The 18,930-nt window shown below is 40.4% G+C and overlaps 1 protein-coding gene across 10 annotated transcripts in view; it reads right to left on the bottom strand.

Moving 5' to 3' along the window:
* The window catches only part of dmxl2 (Dmx-like 2), a 38,793-nt gene that overhangs the window by 2,122 nt on the left and 17,741 nt on the right, over positions 1-18,930 (bottom strand). For 4 of the 10 annotated variants that reach the window (XM_067495936.1, XM_067495937.1, XM_067495944.1 and 1 more), the window contains 32 exons: positions 18,479-18,808; positions 18,273-18,392; positions 17,309-17,444; positions 14,561-14,671; positions 14,209-14,378; positions 13,951-14,048; positions 13,698-13,863; positions 12,997-13,261; positions 12,674-12,876; positions 12,115-12,519; positions 11,544-11,726; positions 11,078-11,374; positions 10,790-10,981; positions 10,582-10,658; positions 10,033-10,163; positions 9,296-9,541; positions 8,802-8,978; positions 7,019-7,209; positions 6,729-6,865; positions 6,561-6,646; positions 6,146-6,347; positions 5,660-5,777; positions 4,389-4,454; positions 3,476-3,562; positions 3,137-3,258; positions 2,908-3,046; positions 1,593-1,653; positions 1,256-1,383; positions 1,091-1,168; positions 857-948; positions 708-760; positions 385-602 (listed from right to left, as the gene is read on the bottom strand). In XM_067495936.1, the coding sequence (XP_067352037.1) occupies positions 385-602; positions 708-760; positions 857-948; positions 1,091-1,168; positions 1,256-1,383; positions 1,593-1,653; positions 2,908-3,046; positions 3,137-3,258; positions 3,476-3,562; positions 4,389-4,454; positions 5,660-5,777; positions 6,146-6,347; positions 6,561-6,646; positions 6,729-6,865; positions 7,019-7,209; positions 8,802-8,978; positions 9,296-9,541; positions 10,033-10,163; positions 10,582-10,658; positions 10,790-10,981; positions 11,078-11,374; positions 11,544-11,726; positions 12,115-12,519; positions 12,674-12,876; positions 12,997-13,261; positions 13,698-13,863; positions 13,951-14,048; positions 14,209-14,378; positions 14,561-14,671; positions 17,309-17,444; positions 18,273-18,392; positions 18,479-18,808 (5,085 nt within the window). Of the gene's footprint in view, positions 1-384; positions 603-707; positions 761-856; positions 949-1,090; positions 1,169-1,255; positions 1,384-1,592; positions 1,654-2,907; positions 3,047-3,136; positions 3,259-3,475; positions 3,563-4,388; positions 4,455-5,659; positions 5,778-6,145; positions 6,348-6,560; positions 6,647-6,728; positions 6,866-7,018; positions 7,210-7,576; positions 7,604-8,350; positions 8,494-8,801; positions 8,979-9,295; positions 9,542-10,032; positions 10,164-10,581; positions 10,659-10,789; positions 10,982-11,077; positions 11,375-11,543; positions 11,727-12,114; positions 12,520-12,673; positions 12,877-12,996; positions 13,262-13,697; positions 13,864-13,950; positions 14,049-14,208; positions 14,379-14,560; positions 14,672-17,308; positions 17,445-18,272; positions 18,393-18,478; positions 18,809-18,930 lie in introns of those variants that run through there. The other 6 variants (XM_067495939.1, XM_067495940.1, XM_067495947.1 and 3 more) reach the window with 5 other exon arrangements.

Raw genomic sequence — 18,930 nt, 5'->3', positions numbered from 1 at the left:
TTTTACAAATTAGAAAAGAGCAAATGAAAATTTGAGAAGGCTGGCTAGAGGAGATTGTACTGATTTCCATTCTTATTTTACAGCTAGTTTAAGGTATATATTGTAGCCATAATAAAAGGTAATTAATTTAGATATTTATTTATTAAATGACCCCATCAGACAAAATGAATTATTTAAGTAATTTTCTTGTTCCAGTTGGTCGAATGCAAGGGTATATTTCAGATAATAAAGCAGATAGTGAAAGTGAAAACCTTTGGGATTGCTAAGGATTGCTATAGGATACAGCATGCAGACATTACCTATAATAAGACAATAACCCTCAGCACACAATCAAACTTTGAACGTTTTCGCCATTTAGTGAGTGAGTGACGAAGCATTTGTCACCTTCATGTTGCCCTCTGCAGAGCCAGTGAGGAAGAAGTCCTCAAAAGCATCCAGTGCGAGGGCTTTTATGGCTGAGTCATGGGCCTGGAAAGTGTGAAGCAGCTGCCTTTGGCGGATGTCAAACACGCACACAAAGCCCTTTCTGCCTCCAGTGATCAGCAGCTGCTGTTTAGGAGCATACTGTAGCACAGTGGCCCCATTCTCATGGCAGGGGAAGGCTAAAAGGATGGGTCAGAAGAAATGTGAAAGTGGATCACAAAGCACCTTCATATAGAGGGAAAATCATTAAAATATGTTTGTTGGAAGCATCTGGCAGTTCTTACCATGGACCATGGTATTGCTTGGTGAAATCAAAGTATCCCACAGGCAAACATTTCTGTAAACAATGTAAACCAAAGATAATATTAGGGGCCTGAAACCAAAAGAAAGTGGTTATGGATTAAGTGTGGTGTTGCTTAGTGCAGATCCTGACCTGTTATCATTGGACTGTCCTGCAGTGGCAATTAGGCTGGAGGACGTGATGAAGGCAAAATCACCACAGGTCTTAGTGTGGCATTGCCAACTCTGTCGGTAGGAAGAAGACAAAAAAATTAAAATTAAAAATAGAAACAACACATGTTAAATGTAATTATTTAAATTTGATTTTTTTTGTCCAAAGATGTAAGTGTATGCTTGTGTGCTCATTAAAGTAGCGAGGAGGCCTTACCAGGTAGGGTTTGGGGTTGGATGATGTCTGATTGACCTGCCAGAGACTGAGGAAGCCCTCTCCATCAGCGACTCCACACTACAAGGAGGACACAGTGCCATCACATCAATCACACCAAACAGACAAAACAAAGGCACTGCAATGTATGCAAGTGTGTGTCTGTACCTTATTGCCCTGGGAGTTGAAATAAAGCCGAGTGACTCTGGCATTGCCTGCTTGTCTAAAGCAAATGAGCTGCTGAGGTCTGTTCCACTCAAACATTCTCACACTACCGTCCTGAGCCCCTGTCATGTCTGACACACACACACACACACACACACACACACACACACACACACACACACACACACACACACACAGAAAGAGAGAGAAAGCAAGAAAGAAAACCGAGAGAAAAAAGAAAAAGGGAAATACAGAGAAACAATGATGAATGTATAGTAATGAAACACAGTTGCATACTAACGATGACTTCAGGTGGACAGACTTCAGTGTAAGCACTTACAATACTGATAAATGGGATGGGATGTCATTCTCTTCACATTATTCAGATTCCTCTTCATAATCTGTAAAAATAAAATCAATGTATGTAAAAAAGTGCTTCGTCCAGATGGGCTACAGCCGGGGCTGTGAGTATGGCTCAGAGGGTAGAGTAGTTTGTCCACCAATTGCTCCTGGAACATGAGCAAGATACTGGACCCCAAGTGAGTTGCTCCCTGTGGGTCTGGCCAGGTGCATAACTGCAAAGTCTCAGACATCGAGCTTCTCTGCTATGCAATTTACTTGCAAAGAATTGCATAGTTCAGCGTGAGCAAGCAGACATATTTCAGTCTCTTTTAAGTTTATATTTATACAAATTATGTTTTACCAATTTTTCCTTTTTATTGGTCTCAGTCCTATCGCTGAACACTAATATTTACATCTCATATAGGGGATGTCTTATTGTGTTGTGCTGAATAATACAAGGCTACAGACTCAACTCTTGGCAGTTAAAATCCAAGACAGTCATGTCTGCAAATAAATTGTTCTAAAAAGCAACATGTAATGTCCAAGTGTCTTGGGTGGATTCTTTAAATTTCATGGCTGTACACTGCTGCCAATATATGATATGTTGCACATCAGCTGATGAGGATATACTTATTAGCAACAAAGTCATTTGTTGATTAAACTTAATTAAGCAAATGCTACTGCATATTTAAGAAACCCCTTTTCATAAATTACTGAACCTGTTTAACACCCACTGTCCTGTCTTGCTTAGTGTATCACACTCAGCATTTATCAACATGGCTGGGACATGGAGAACCCTGGCTACATGTAAGTGTGACGCAAATCTGTACCTTGGGTAGATGACTGTGAGAAGTGCCACTATCTGTGTTTATATGTGTCCACCTCTGTGATACAAACACACCTCCTCTCTGTATCTGTTTTCATAGACTCAGCATGGCAACTGTTTAGTCGTCATGGCTTTGTTTGGGTCAAAAATGATAAGATTTCAAAATACATAGATCTTCCGAAAATGTGCTGGGACCTCGCACTACAAATAAAATTCATCTTTCAAATTATGAATAAGATGCTGTTTGTATGTTTACATTTTGACCTACTGAGTCTAATAAATATAAAACTGATACATGTATTGTGGAGCACAACTATCCCAGGAAAAGAAAATACTATAGAATCATTCCACAGATTGTATGTTGCATGAAGGTTTCAAAGCAAAGCGTAGTTCCCCCCTGCTGGCCATTACTAACAACTGCATCCCCATTACTTCCTGGTTTGCTGCGTGTTGTGTAAGTCTGGGTTTGTATTAAAGAAGCTCATACCACACTTGCTCCCATGCTGGTTTGCCCACTGCCAAGCCATGGCATGGATGCAGAGACTGGCATCTGAGGTGGTGCAAAGGGGACAGAGCTACCCTGAGCAATGTTGGTATGAGAGGAACGAACATCTATGTCGTCAGAGCTGTAAAATAAAACATAATCATAACATCTCACGGATGTTATTTCTTTGAGTAAAGTGACAATGCCATCTAAGACCTGCCCTGAAGCTGACCTGCGGGACTCCTTATCAAAGTCTTCCCCTATCCAGGTGTAGGGTTGGACGGCCACTAAAGTTGACACATCCACCTCCTGGACATCATGAGTGGAGGCCAACACTATCTCATTGGAGTTAGCCTGGGAGAGGATGGAAGGAGGAAGGAAATGACAGCATTAAAAGTGAACTAGACTTTCACAAAAGGAAAAGTGTATGCATTTGTAAATTCAGGTTGCCTGGAATAAATGTGTTATAATGTAATTTCACAGTGAGCTCTCAATCTAATCTTTACTAAGGAAATAGCGGACTTGTAAAACAAGTGTTACACTGTATCGTTTTCACTGAAACACACTTTACCTTATTGATGGCAAATGCCATGATTATATCAGACTCTTTATGAATGATTTTAGCTTTTCCTCCTGGGTAGCCCAGATCTGCCTCTACCTGGAAAAGCAGAGAAAGCGATACATCAAGTTACATTAAAGCTGAAACACTCAGGGGATACTGAGTGAAAACTAATGATTACAAGCGTGCTCTTCAGAGATATTTTTATATCATGGTAATTTACCCTTAATCAGGTGTCGAGGAGAAAAATGTAATTCATTCACAACACATTTGAGCCTTAATTTGCTCCCAAAATATTCCCACTTCACATGAAAGTAGTGTAGAGTTCAGCCACATTCTCAATGGAAAAGGAATAATCACAGGAGAATGTCACATTCAGATGTGCACTATTAAATAATACAATTAGATTGCTGATTTGGTTTCCCCATTGTCATCATCCTGCACGATTAGAAAGCCTCGCACAGCCCTGCCAGTGAGCATGCAAGTTAGTAGGTTTACTGTACTCTAATGTACCAGCTCTACTAAGGGGAGCTGTTTTTGCTATTGGGCCCAGCAGAATCAGTCCAGCTAGAGAAGAGAAAGGAGTGAGAATCTCAAGAAGATTGGATGTGAAGTTATGTGAGTGGCTGCTATTGGTGTGTCTGTGTGACAGAAGGATTAGAAATTAGGTCTAAGCCTAAGAGCATTGAGTAGATTTTATGCCAGAGCAGTCACTATCAGGCCGAGCTGGAGAGAAGACATTAAAGGGGCCCAGTTTGGGGCTACCTCTAACTAAGACATCCTTTAAACACTGTGCTACTGGGGCAAAAATAATTATTTGCAAGTTAAAATATGTTTGCTCCTTCAAGCTTGGCTTTGCAGTGACTCTCCATAACAGAGGGAAATACATTGCCACGGCCTGGGCTGGTACAATAAATGATAATACCTTATAAGGACTGCTAGCTCCCGCTATGCAGTTTGGGCTTATATGGTCCATATGGTTCTCTATAGACTACACAACAAACAGAGGCAATATAGACACAGAACACACCAATACAGGGTGACACAAAACACATGCACAAACACAGAAAAATAAAACACGGAATGGAGAGAAAATGAAGAACATTAAAAGGATCTTTGATGTGTACTTGGTAGCAAAATGTAAAAAACTCCAAAATCAGTCCATCTCATTAGCATGGGACTACAATGATGTGTCAAGACACATGGAGATTTGAGAGACACTGTAGATCTGAATACTAGAGTTTAAATGAATACAATTTGGTTGCTCCACTAAGCTTAAACTTGAATTAGCACTATAATAATGAGAAACTAAGCATCTATGAAATAACCTGTTTTTGTTTTTTTTTTTACTGACAAGTGGCTAACTGCCATGAAAATAATTACATTCTAAACAATATTTCCAGACATCACTGAAGGCAGTGATCTGTCCTTAACCTGAAGATGCATACAGAGTCCAAGCAATAAAATCAACAACGGAGATAAGCGATAAGTGCTTCTATGTGTATTACAGTAACACATTTAAATGCATGTGTAGGTCCTGGGTTTCAAGTGCCTCACAAGTATGTAAATATATGCCTGACAGTCATTAATCCTAATTCTGTCTTCCATTCTTTAGCTAAACTATTTTAGACAGGGTGGGATATAACTAAGGTGAAATTGTAATGTACAGTATATCACATTGGCTCAAATATGTTAAGCTTACAGTAATAAAGTAACATTATTTTCTTGTTAAGATATTTTTGTAACTGGAATACAGCTCACCAGTTTCTCTTTCTAAGTCATATACTTTAACAATTAGAAGTAGAAAAGGTTTTCTTTGATTATTGTGGTTTTGGCTTCTTCTATCCTCTAACATTGTGACAGTCTACATCTTGGCTAAACTTTAGGCTGTTTTTTGTCTAAATGCTATACATCCGTATCTTATTAAAGTAGGCAGTAAAAAGAGTAATTTTGAATTACAGACGACTTGTAACTTGACTATCTAAATGTGAGACAAACTCATTTTTAAAAGTGCACTCCTAATATTGAAAAAAATATATAATTTATTAGTGGAGGTGAAAACAATGCAAACGTTCAGGTGTAAATACAAACTCAGATGACTTAAAATAATGTCAAGCCTAATCATCTTATCTAATGAACACTAAACAACGGGGGAAGAAAAGTGCAATTCTTCTTTAATGTATGCAAGCTGCTGACCTCGCTCTGCTTCCTTTTCTTAGTAAAGATGTAACGAATCAAAGTCTCCTGTAGAACCTCCTGTTTGACCAGAAAATGCCAAAGACGACGGGCTGGAAAAGACTGGTGATTCTTTGTCCTGCAATAAACATTTTGTCAAATAGAAGTTACATATAGGTGCAAAAACTATAGATCTTTTGTTTTGGTCTGTTTTCTGTGACCTGTGAATACACTGCATGTATTTATTTCACATATTTCTTAAGGAATTTGAAATGTTTCTTGTTCCTGGGTCTATAAACTATTCTATTTTTGTAACTGATCAAGTGTATGTCTTCTTGCTTTACATTAACATCCTTTGGAATATGAACAGTGTCTTTCATACAAAATTCCCTTTATGCTATATTAGTATATATTAATTCCAAACATATATTAATTTGTAATATTAGCGTGTCATGTAATTTCCAGTCTTAGTAACTGTGGATGTCTGTATGATAATTTAGTACTCACTTGAAGGGTGTGTTGTCTGGCTCCAGCATGGCCTTGTGTCGGAGTATGGCAGGGCCACCTCCGGCACTGAGGTCAGTGGGGTAAGTGTTAATGTAGTTTGGAGGCGGGCCATCAAACTTATTCATTCGCTCTAGCAGAAGCTGTTCCCAGTTCTCTAAAGTCTTTAACACAGCATTACTAAGGGGGGAGGAGACTGGCAGGTCTGTGACACAAAACACACACACATAGATATATAGGTACAGTAGATACTGTGTACAGACAGCAGCTACAAGTGAATGGTTGGTTTATATTTATGCACATTATTCTTGAACAATAATAAAATATTTTTTAGTGTGTCATCTTTAAAAGAAATATATATAAAAAAATACTGTGTGTGAGATTTAAAGAGCTCATGAATGAAGATGCAAGTATAAACCTGTGAAGTCAAGGCCAGTGAGAGGAAGGAAGTTCTTGACATTGTGATGAGCCAGTTTTACCATGACCAGGCGAATCAGAGCCCAGCTATGTAGCACACAGAGAATAAAAGATTAAAATAGCAGCACAGGCTCCTTAAGTGGATGACATGAAAACAGTTTGGCCCTACCTGTAGGAGTTGGGGTCAGAGTGCTCTGTCATCTGTGTGTCAGAAAGGAAGGCATCGTCATCATCTTCTTCATCATCCTCTGCACCACTCTCATCCGAGTCATACAGAGCATTGCTGTCTGACAGTGGCAGGAAGGGCTGAGAGAGGTAGTAATGACAGAAGTGAAAAGGATAATGAAAAAGGCAGATAGGGCAAGAACGACTGGGGAATAATTTTTTTTTAATAACCATAACACTCTGAATAACAGATCTTATGAGTCAGTTTCACATATGTAGAATCCAGTGCATTACTTTAGCCACAAAGTAGTCCCACATGCTCAGTTCTGGAGGAATGAACTTTTCTCTGTAGGCAGGTCTCTCTGTGGGAACAGGAGGTGGGGTGGCCGGTGTCTCCTTTACAGGGCGTCCAGGAACGAGCATCCTCATGTTGAACCTACGTCTGTATCGGTCTACATCCTCTGCTGGTGGCTGAGGGGGAGCCACTGGGGGAGGAAAAGAAAGATGAAAACAGTGAATTCCCCTGTAGTTCTTTACAAATGCTTTGTGTGAGTTAAGGCAAAAAGGATAAAGCAGCTCAGGATGAAGTGGACTGCATCAACACAGAGGCCAGTATATGCTATCTAGTTTGTATAGTGAACACTGAATTGAATTGGAAATCTTGAACAAAAACTTCACTCATGTCACTAAAGTGCAGTTCCTGACTGCTTTGGGTTCAGACTCTTTGATGAGTCATAGCACACTAAAGATAATCAATATGTTTGGAAAAGAGGAATGCAAAAACACAAATACAAAACTTTGAGATGGTAGACACTCTAGGACACACTAGGACACACTAGGTTGTGCACAAACCTGCACCATCATCCTGGGTAACTATCTCTGGTATCGCATCATAAAAAACAAATACAAATACACAAGCCAGAATAGAAAAAAGCGTTAGACACACATATACGACAAAAACTACAAAAAGTTGAATCAGTAAGTATCTGATACATCATGTAGCACAAAATACCTCATACAACAACAGTAAATTTGCCGAACTACCATGGCCTAAGCTGTTATCTTATACAGTATACACAATAATTGAGGTAGGCAGACACAGCGTGACTGGTGAATTTAACATGTAAATGTTGTTAACACAATTAACACTACTGTGTTAATTAGAACATGACTGGGACGCATCAATGTGTGACATTTCTGTATATGCTATATAGTGTTTTTAACCTGCATGTAATTTGGCAGCAGTGATGAGAAGAGAAGAGTTTCAACATTGGGCAAAGTTATCCCAATCAACAGGCTGATGTTAAAAATCTATTTTTTTCCAACCAGTTTTCCAAAAAGTTCCTGGCTTTGGTGAGGACTCTCTTAGACTCTAAAGTGATAAGAGTTCAAATCTCAGACCGTATCTTCCTCCCACACAAATACATTTGAGCACAGATTACTTTGGCCTAACAAATATGGAAAGAATGTGTCAAGCTCCTCAGGATATTAATTAAATTCTATTTTTCTAAACACACGATGTAGACACAGCTTAATCAAGTCACACAAGAACAATATTCAATCTATGTAGTTATATACACTTAATCTGGTCCAATCACATTTGTATGAGACACTTAATTTTTTGCCAGATTTGTAGCATCATTATTTATGCTGTTTCATTAGTGTAACGACCACCCAAGGTGTACCTGGTTGAGTGTCAGATTCAGAGTTAGTCTGACAGGGCTGCTCAGCCTTTGCCTCTGAAAACTCCTTGCTTGGCCCAGATGTTGCTTCGGTAGCACAACAGGGATGACAATGAAATGAGCACAGAGGACATTACACCATGTACATGCAGTACAGACACACACACACACACACAGACACACACACACCCCTGTTGGCTTATTATCATAATGAACACAGATGACTATATCTTTTTCGCACTAGTGGGTTTTGTTGTTTGTAATGGGCATTCAGTAGTATCTGCCAAAGAGAGAAGGGTAAATCAAGCATCTACAACAATTCAAACCTTGACAACTAGTACCATGCATTGCAATCGCGCAAACTAGTACTGCAAACCACCAGCCCAGTTACTCACAGCTGGCCTTAGTTGCTGGTGCCATATTGCCCAACCCCTCTCGCCCCGAAATTGGAGGAGGGGGCCGTTTGGGTTTTTGGGTTTCAGTGGGAATAGGAGTGGGGTTTGGGATGGGGCTGCTCTGCTTAGGTCCTGTCTCTCCTTGAAACTCCTCTGGCCTGGCTGCCTCAAAATCAGCTGGCATAGGACACAGGACAGAGGGCACACTCACAAAAGACACCACAGAGCAACAGCATCTTAGGAGCATCAACAGGAAAAGACTAAGTGAATGGCTTTGTATTTAGGTAAATAGACCAAGAGGCTTTAAATCACTGCCTTAGATGAACCTAATCACAGATGAGTTATGAAGTAGAAAGTCAAAAGATGAAGAAGACAGTTATAAACAGCAAATTAAGAGATGTAGACAAAAAAACGAAGACCATTGGGGAAAATTTAAAAAAACAATGAGATAATGGATATAACGTTATAAGTGAATAACAATAAAATAAATTTACCAGCTGGTGCCTCAGGCCTCTTTGGCTTAATAATGACTTTAGCCCCTCCTCCAAACACAGCAGCCCACATGCGATTGTTGAGCGGATGTGCAGCCAGACGGAAGAGTTCATTGCTACTATGAGTGCCCAGGCCATGAATAAGCAGTGCTAGATAAACAGCCACGACCGCTTCACACAGCAGCACATTGAGTCTTGGCTGGTCCTCCTCCCTGGCAGACGTCAACAGAGAAATCAGGGACGACACACCTGCAAAGAGAGAAAAGATATACAGTAAACACAACATGTATGTGTGTAATAGATTAAAATGTAACTTTAAACAGTCAAAGTAATAACACTACCAGTGAACATTATAGAAACCATTTATGAAACATTCGCATGATGGTGTGATCAGTTGCTTTCTTCATTTTTCCTTCCCAGAGGCCATGAAGCTCCTATTATAGAACACCATCTGTCTGTCTACATAAACGTAAGACTACCTGCTTTGCTCTGCTCTTCCTTGTCCTGTTTTTCATATTCTACCTCAAACATGTCTGATGGTCACACAAACTTTGCGTAATTTTATGTACCCTGGGAAAATAAAAAATTGTTTATAACAGTTAAGTACAATTATAATTATGACAAAAATGTCATAATTGTCAGACCCCTGATAGTAAAGCTGTCCTGTCCAGCCTTAAGTACTAATGTAGCTTAATCTAATCCTCAAAATGACATTGATGAAAGGGTGAGGGGGGGGTTACCTGGCCACTGTGCAGGAGCAGAGTTAGGAGTTATGTGTTCTTCAATGCTTTCTGTGCGAAGTCTTTTCCTCTCACTGAGCAACAGGCCCTGGTACACCATCCCTGTAAATTGGTTGGCGTCTGCCTGACTGCTGCAAAACCAACAATGTAACAAAACAACACATAACTCACATTGCCCTAAATGTCAAAAAACTAGTTTATGAAAATCCTACCAGTGAGAGTGTACTTTTGGGCTGTAAGGGTGAAACCAACACACCTAAAAGAAGCATCTATAATGTTGAGTTGAGAACTCATTGTAAAAAAAGTAAACTGATCAAAATCACTGAACAAAACACAAAAAAGGTCAGCTGAGGCACAGGAAATGCCCAGATGTTTTGACCATCTTTCTTCAGTGTTAAGTTTCACACCTTGGCTTTTGTGTAACAGATTGAACTAAATAAAAGAACTTTTGTATGGATGCAAAAGCTTTTTGTGCTTTTGTTTTCAAGAAGATAAATAAAATCTTGCAGAGATACTTGGACATGTGGCATTGCACTGAGGCACAGTTACCTGTAGCTGTGGCTGTCACATAGTGCTTGATAGATACAAGCAGACAAAGATGCAGCTAGCGTGTGTAGAGCGTTAACCTGAGGGTAAAAGAGACACATTTTATTATTTACCATCACACTCAATCACATCAGGTGGTTAAAAGGAATGGAACAATCTATATATTAGGCGTGTTTAAAAACAGCTACTTATTTTAGCTCTTAATTTTGACCTTATCATCTATGATATCAGGATGTGGCGGGGCCTCCATGGAGGTGATGGTGTAGAGGATGTCGTGAATGTGGTTGCTGAGGTGGAGTACAGGATTAGCTATGACCGTTTTTGTGGGGGCAATGTAAGCTGACAGCAGAGGCAGCGTAGTAGGCAGAGGCAGAGGAGACTGCAGCTGCTTCACTGTGGTCTCCTAAAGAGTGAGACAGAAGGTCGTAGATTCGCTTTTGGTGAAAAGATACGGTTGTTTGCACATCAAATGTAATCATATACGTGTGTATCAGTGTACCTGCTGGCTCTCCTGCAAAAGGAACAGGAGCTCCATGCGAACAGAGGTGACTCCACCTCCCTTGGCTCCATGAAGGCTGCAGTAGGACAGAAACACCCTCAACAGGGCCTGGTTCTTTCTCAACCATGCCTTGCGTCTCTCAGAGTGCTGCTGCTTGGCCTGAAGACGGCGTCGCTCCATCTGGTGACGCTCATAGGCTCCGGCCTCTGTACACTCTTGGGCCTCATCTGAAAAGTCCACTGACCCTGTATGGTCTCCCCAGTGCTCTGTTTCTGAATTTTCCTCCTTTCCCTCTACCTGTGTGTTAATATATGAGGGGAATTCCCATAGGCAAACAAGTGAAGAGAAACACTTCTTCTAAAGACTTACAGAGCACAAAATAGTATATAATTATACAGGCTACATTTTATATATATATATATATATATATATATATATATATATATATATATAAATAAAAGTTTACCTTGTAGTTGCAGATCTTATGCATGGCTGCTATTTCCTTCTCCAGCCAACTATATAGCTGAAAACGGAGCTTCCCTCCATCCACCTCAAAGCCTGTGGCAAGTGTACGCAGCTCTGTCATCAGGACCTTTAGACAGGCTCGGAACTTCAACTGCTCTGCTATCACATCCACCTCGGAATCACCCTGAAGTATACAAGGCTGGGGTAAAGGACAACTGGCACACTTTGCCGACTCACTGATCCTAAGCGAGTATTCTTATAAAGCCCGGAGAGCCCAATTTCTATAGGCTTACAGCACGTACCTTCTGGGAACAGACCTAACTAAAAGACATTGTAAGTTCCATAAAAAAATTACCCAGATTACAGTAAATCCTATAGTCAAGACACGATAATATCTTCGGCAAAGATAGGGGTTTAAAAGTAAATATGTACTTTAAGTACATATTTACTTTAGTATCTATAAAAAAGTAAATATTTCTTATACATCTGAACCAGTTCTGGCTCAGTGTCATGCAAGTGCAGTAGCTTTTTATTAAAGTTTAATTCCAAATGAATAGATATTTTATTCCTACCTGTGAGTCCTCCCTTTGGAGTCTGGACCCATCACTCTCTGAGCCCCCATGTCCTTTGGTCTCAGGCTCTGGTTTCTTCATAGTCAGACCATCGTCCTCATCCTCATCTTCAGCATCTTCAGCATCTTCCTTGTCATCTCCCCATTCCAGATTCAGCTCATTTTCCTCAACTTTGACTAAAGGCTGGCTCCAATCCAACCCACCCACACTATCATTTCCTCCCCAGGCAATGGCAGACACAGCTGGCGAGCCCCAGTCCAAACCTCCCTCAGTGCCATTTTGCAAGGGTTGGCTTGAGTTTAAGTTGGCCTTGGATGAGGCTTTGCTGAGAGGCGAGGAACCAGATTTCTTCATAACTCTTGGAATCTTGGAAAGCACTTCCAGAGCCAGAACAGGGCAGCCCACCTACAGAAGAATTAGTATTTACTAGTATTTAGATTTGTGCATGTTATTGTTTAGTTTATCACACAGTAAATAACTTAGTAACAGAGGTACATCAGAAGTCCTGACTTTTTTAGAAGACTTAAACTGCAAGTAGCCATATTACTAATAAGCCCACCTTGAAGTGTGCATTGGCAGTAGTGAAGAATAGTTTGCGCTCAATAAGGTTGATTTCATCTGCACTGCTTTTTTCAGCAGTCAGGCCCACAGCTGCTGCTGTGCTTTCTGAATTTGCAAAGTGGCGACGGATGATCAAAGGATGTGTCCTCAGGAAGTTATAGAAACTAAAGACCACAGGGTTGCAAGATTTCACCATCACATCTAACCCAGAAAGATGAAGAAAAGGGGAAATGATATGAGCAGAGCAAACAGCTAAAAGTTGATCTTGCCCCAATCTTGTGATTATGGCTTTACCAACTGAAATAAACACAACCAACTAACCAGGGTTCTCATTATCTTCTTTAGGGATTCGCTCCAACAATGTGTCCAGGGCTTTGGTGTAATTCTTCATGATCCAGTAGGCTATGCTGCGGAGGAATGGATCAGGGTGCAGCCTGGAACAGTGGTAACCACTTCCATCTCTGTTACAGCCCAGGACCTTCTCATAAAGGAGGCCTTGGCAAGTGGACGACTTCTCAAAGTCAGCCTCATACAGTCTTGCCACTATCATGGCTAACTGAAGATCCTCCATCTTTTCCAACAGCACCTACACAACATGGAACAGCAAAGGAGGACAAGTGAGATGGGATTGAATTTTAGGAGAAATTAGCCCTGTCCGAAGTTACAAACAGCGGGGGATCATCCGAATCAGATGAGAGAAACTCTTCATGATTTCAGAGCACGGTCAGCAGTGAGTGTTTTGTTTACAGCACATCAGAGCCACGCATCAAAAAAAAAATGTCAACGCCGATTCGTTCACTCAAAATCCTCCTGACAATTTGCGTGACAGCAGTGTGCTGCAAGCAACAACTCCTGCACATAATACAAATTTTGTACTAGGGGCTCACAAGTCTAGAAAATGTGTCTCACTCATTCATTTGCATTCTCACATACATCCACTCCAGACAAAGTCAGGAGAATTTCAGGATTCCAGTGCATGTGTGAAAGGGGCTTAAGTGCATGAGTATGCATTTTATTCACACCTCTATGGCATCTTTGAGTGATCCAGCCAGTAGAAAGAAGGCAGCAGACTGTTCAAAGCGCTGCTTTCCCAACAGGGAGAAAGCATTTTTCAGCGCTGCTTTTCTCCAGCGATCTTCACTGAAGTTGTTCTTGAAGAACTGTGTCATTTTGTCATCATGTTGAGACCTGAGAGGAGCAAACCAAACAGCTCTCTATATCGTAAACATTTGGTAAGCAAATTCAAAATACCTTTGTTCAGAAGCACTGTCCCACCTAAAGAGTCCCCACAAGACTGCTTTCTTCTTCATGGCTAAGTAGAACAGTGCAGCATCTAATGGGTCATTGTGTCTTTGGAATGCAGCTTTTCCTAACTGATTAGAAGAAGAATATTATTTTAGCTTCACATTTTTCCTAATGACATAAACATTCAATCAATTTACAAAATACGGGACATGGAACAACATTGTACTTTCATCATCAGATATTAACAAGAAATCATAACAATTTATTGGCCTGGATTTGTCCTTGTACCTTCTCCACCATTTTCCGCAGAGTGTTAATATTGCGTATCCACCAACCCACTCCAACAGCTCTGAGCTCAGACCATTGTGGGTCTCCTCTCTGCATGGCTGGGATCATATTAAGCAGCTCTTCCTCAGCTTCTGAGTGGAAGGCCCATGCAAAGTGGCATGTTGATAAGCCTGCCAAAGAGATAGAAAGTGGGAGAGGTAGAATGAAAGCAAGATGTCTGAAGTTCAATTCCATGAATAACTGCACTAACAATCTAGACATCATAACATTGTAGTGGGATTAGAATGAAACAAAACACCATTTTAAATACAGAATGTGTAAAAACAATGAAATTATGAGCTGGGTGCTTTACCCTGGTGGAGCAGCTGCATGCGGTAGAGGGGGGGTAGAGAGGTCAGCAGGCAGGTACGAAGACGCATGGCCAGCAGATACCTCAAGCCACACTCATCAAGTGCCTCACCACCTACACAAACAAAACACAAGCAAGCGATCAGCTCTCGTACTCCTTTCACAAACCACCTAATAGCAAGGGCTTTAGTCCTCTAGTCACATTTGAGTTCATATAATTTTGTCCCTGAACCTTCTTACCCTCTCTGTGCTTACTTAGCCCTGGAACAGGCTGCTAAGATATTCTTCTCAAAAGACTAAATAAATATTAAGAAAATTGGAGTAAAAAGACAACGATAATAGAAAAAGTACAGTGTCTGTTTGTACAGTTAAAGAAGAATGGTATAAGCATTGTTGTTTATGTTAAAAAAGATTTGATGGCTGGAAATTAATTGTATCCAGGAACACACAATCAAGAAAATGATGCTTAGCTTTTATGTTTAAAACCTGATATCCCTTACCAAGGATAACTCTTAATAGATTGGCATACATTAAATATTATACATAAATTACAGTTTATATTGAAATAAATGAAGTTTTATTCAAAAAAGTGCCACAATCAGGGACACGGGATCCCAAGGCACACGCAGTTTCTCTATATAAAACTCTTATTATATTTGATAAAGGTTGAGATCATGCAGAGGTCAAGTAGGGCACATTTGTGGTCTAGGCTGGTTGGTTATGTTGGAAAACATGTCATCTTGTAGTTGCTGATTCCTTGTACTCTTGACAATGGTGGGAATGTATGTGAAAAGTGACGTGACAATGTTGAACACCCTGATTCTATCCAGGGCCAGTATGAGTTTTTTAACCTTATTGACAAAGTCCTAATAGTTTGTGATAGACCGTGTTGCCAACCAGTGGAGCTAGTATAGTGGCCAGATGTTTTACAGTGTTGTTGATGCTGCAGACAATAGGTCTTAGTGGGCTCCTTTCTCGTAGTTTCTTTAGTTTTTCTGCATACTTTTGGGAGTTAATATATCCATGGAGTAGCTTCTCCTGGGTACAAGCTATATATACACACACACATCTCCTTTTGTTGGCCAGCATGATGTTGATGCTCCAGTTTCTGCCTTGGGATGTTAATGCTTTCCTTCTTTGGACAGTGAGGTTTGAAGGGGGTGTTTTAGCACTAGAATGTGCAGCTGTTAACTGAATCCTTAGATGCTTCGTCTCTGCTTCAGGAGGTGTGTTGTTTCTGCAGATTTTCTGGTATTACTGCAAAGTTTAGTCCCTTGGATAAGACACACTTTTCTGGTGGTGCTCTCTGTCAGACAAGTTCTTTATCAACTTGTCCTAGAGATGTCTTTTGTTCTTTGCCTATTGAGTTTTGTGATCGTTATACCTTTTCCTCAATGGTTGCATGGGGAACATAAGATTTCAGTTCTTCCATTATCTGGTTTACTTTTCCTTGTAATATATGTATTGTAAAAGAAAAAAAAAACCTTACAATTTAAAACCTCTACATGGAAGAATGAGAGAACAGAGCTCTAAGCCACTGGTTCAGTTATGAGGATGACACATGAGGCGTCAACACATACATACATGGTAGGATGTCACAGGAAACTGGCTGGCATTCTTCGATTGTGCAGTACACATAAATGAAGACAGATGTCTCAACACAGAAGTATACCGGAAACCCCCACACACAAATCATCATTTGCGCTTTGACTTTGACCATCCTCTGGAGAGAAATCTGGGAGTGATCAGAACCCTACAACACCATGCAGAAAGTATGCTTGCAACAATAAGGTGAGGGAGAAGAATACAAACATATCAAGCAGTCATATCCTGCAGCTACTTAACAGACCCAAAAACAATTCCCCAACAGACAGGAAAACAAGGACAATAAAGACAATGCAATCGTCATTCCATACATATGAAGATCTGAGAACCTTAGGAAACCTTTGAATAAACAACACATCCCTGTATATTTCTTATACTAGTAAAGTAAAGCACTTAAACGGTGCTTTACTTTATGGTACCCAAAACACTTGAAGTTGAATTCATGCTCAATTGGTGTTGCAAGAACTGTAACATTTGCTTTCTTCTTCTACAGCAGCTTCTCTGTGCTGCTGTAAGCTCATCCACGGTGCTAACTCCAGTTTTAGAGAACAACAACACAAACTAGAGTGGGGTTCACATTTTTATGAATATTTTGTTTTTAGCAGATGACACATATCAGCAATTATATATTTATATACTGAAAAACACAATTTTGTGAGTGGAAATGGTGTACACATAAAGTTTCCAAAAGATATGATGCATAGTTAAACTTTTGTTTTAGTGTATTGAGATCAAGTGTGTTTTTGTCCTTTTGGCTTATCTTGTGAGTTCAGGGTCTTCATAGCAGTTGTCCGAACGTTAATTTGGCACAGTTTTATTTATTTATTTTTACTCTGGATGCCCTTCCTGACGCAACCCTCCCCAATTTCTACCAGGTTGGGGACCAGCACTGCAAGGCTGGAGGAAGGGAAGGGCTGTTGGGGTTTCAGTGGCTTACCCAGGGTCTCACCTGGGCTGCGAACCGTTGGCGGCCACTCTACCAATTGAGCTACTGCTGCCCACCAATTGTGTTTATTTATAAATAATGTCATTTGTACAGACACACTAGTCTCTAACCTCAATAAAGCTTGTGACAATGTGTTTTTATCTCCATCGTTTATTTTCTAAGGTACATCACAAACTTAATGGTAACCACATTTATACTGACCTGTGTACTCTTTATCAGTAGAACTGTTGACCTCAGCACTGGTGGTTGCAACAGTATCAGCCAAAGCCACCAAAAACATCTGCTCTAGTCTGGTCAGCCCTGGTAAGCTTGAGTGCATTAAGTGACTGGACAATACCTGGATATACAAATGAAGAATGTGAGTAAAGAACTATGAGATGCTGAGAGGACCAAAATTGAAGGTATGCAGTGATAATACTTTACTCATGGAATTTCCAATGCAAGTCTATAGGTGTTGTTAAATATTGTCCTGCCTGGATACTAGTCTATGCTGCTGTACATTTCTAAAAATATATACAATAAAATAATTTGTTTATATATTTATTTATTTATTTTTGTCCTTTCGGCTTATCCCGTGAGTTGAGGGTTGCCACAGTGGATCATTGTCCGCATGTTGATTTGGCACAGTTTTTACGCCAGATGCCCTTCCTGACGCAACCCTCCTCCTCCCCAATTTCTACCAGATTTGGACCGGCACTGCACAGCTGGGGAGGGAAATGAGCTGTTAGGGCTTCAGTGTCTTGCCCAGGGACACGTCGACATATATATAGCAAGGGCTGGGGATCGAACCACTCACCCTGTGGTCCGTGGACGACTGCCGTTACCAACTGAGCTACAGCCGCCCCTTATATACAATAAAATAATAATTATACAATTATTGAGAGAATTTGCCTCTTATACAACTGGATTATTATGTGTAGGATGTAGCTATTTATGAACACATTAGTGCTGTAGTTTTACCTCTGCACTATAACCTTCACACAACTTAAACCAACAGCTACCTCAATTTTGTCATTGATAACAAGATAGTTTATGGTTATTATTTTACTGTTGTGACTAAAGTGTCACACCACTGAAGACAGGTGGATAAAACATTTTTTGACTTATAAGGACAGTGCAATTTGCCTTTTTAAATGTGATTCTCTTCTTAATTATACAGCAATACCTGAGCATGCTCTTGTCCAAAGTAGGTGGGGCCATACTGAGAGAGGTTAATTACTCGAGACTTCTTTTCTGGTTTGTCAGTTGCAAAGTTTACAAAGTCATCAGTGGTAACTGTTGGCACCTGTTAACACAAGAGGAAAGAAATTGAAAGTAAGAATGGACTTTTACCTTTAACAATAAAATCAGGGCTCTCTTAACTTGGCCTACCTGGAAGAGGTCAACATATTGGTCCTCTGTGGATTTTTTTGGTCCTTCACCCTCGGCCACCTTAGTTCCCATTGCAGCCTCTTCTAATCCCTTATAAGAGGTGTCTAGGTCAGCCAACATGAGGGCATAGAGTGGCAGGGGAGGGATAGAATTTATCTCTGTGTAGTCCCTGCCCCCATCACGGCCAGCCACAATGGTGTCTTTTGCTGTGCTGCCAGTCACACTGATGGTACGGGACAGATGTCTTCTAGCTCCACCTTCACCTGCCTCCACATCCCTCACTACAGCAACTTCCCCTGCAATACACTTCACCAGGTGTGCAAGAATGGCCTGTGGAGGAACACAAAGTTGTACATCACCGTATGTCCTGGCTCTGTCTTTGTTGTTGTGTTTATAATTTATTACATTTTAAAATAAATAAATATGAGGTTATAGTGTTATGACTGAATAAG

This window comes from Channa argus, chromosome 2, assembly GCF_033026475.1.
Source record: "Channa argus isolate prfri chromosome 2, Channa argus male v1.0, whole genome shotgun sequence".
Lineage (NCBI taxonomy): Eukaryota > Metazoa > Chordata > Actinopteri > Anabantiformes > Channidae > Channa > Channa argus.
This window is presented reverse-complemented; position numbering and strand designations above follow the sequence as displayed.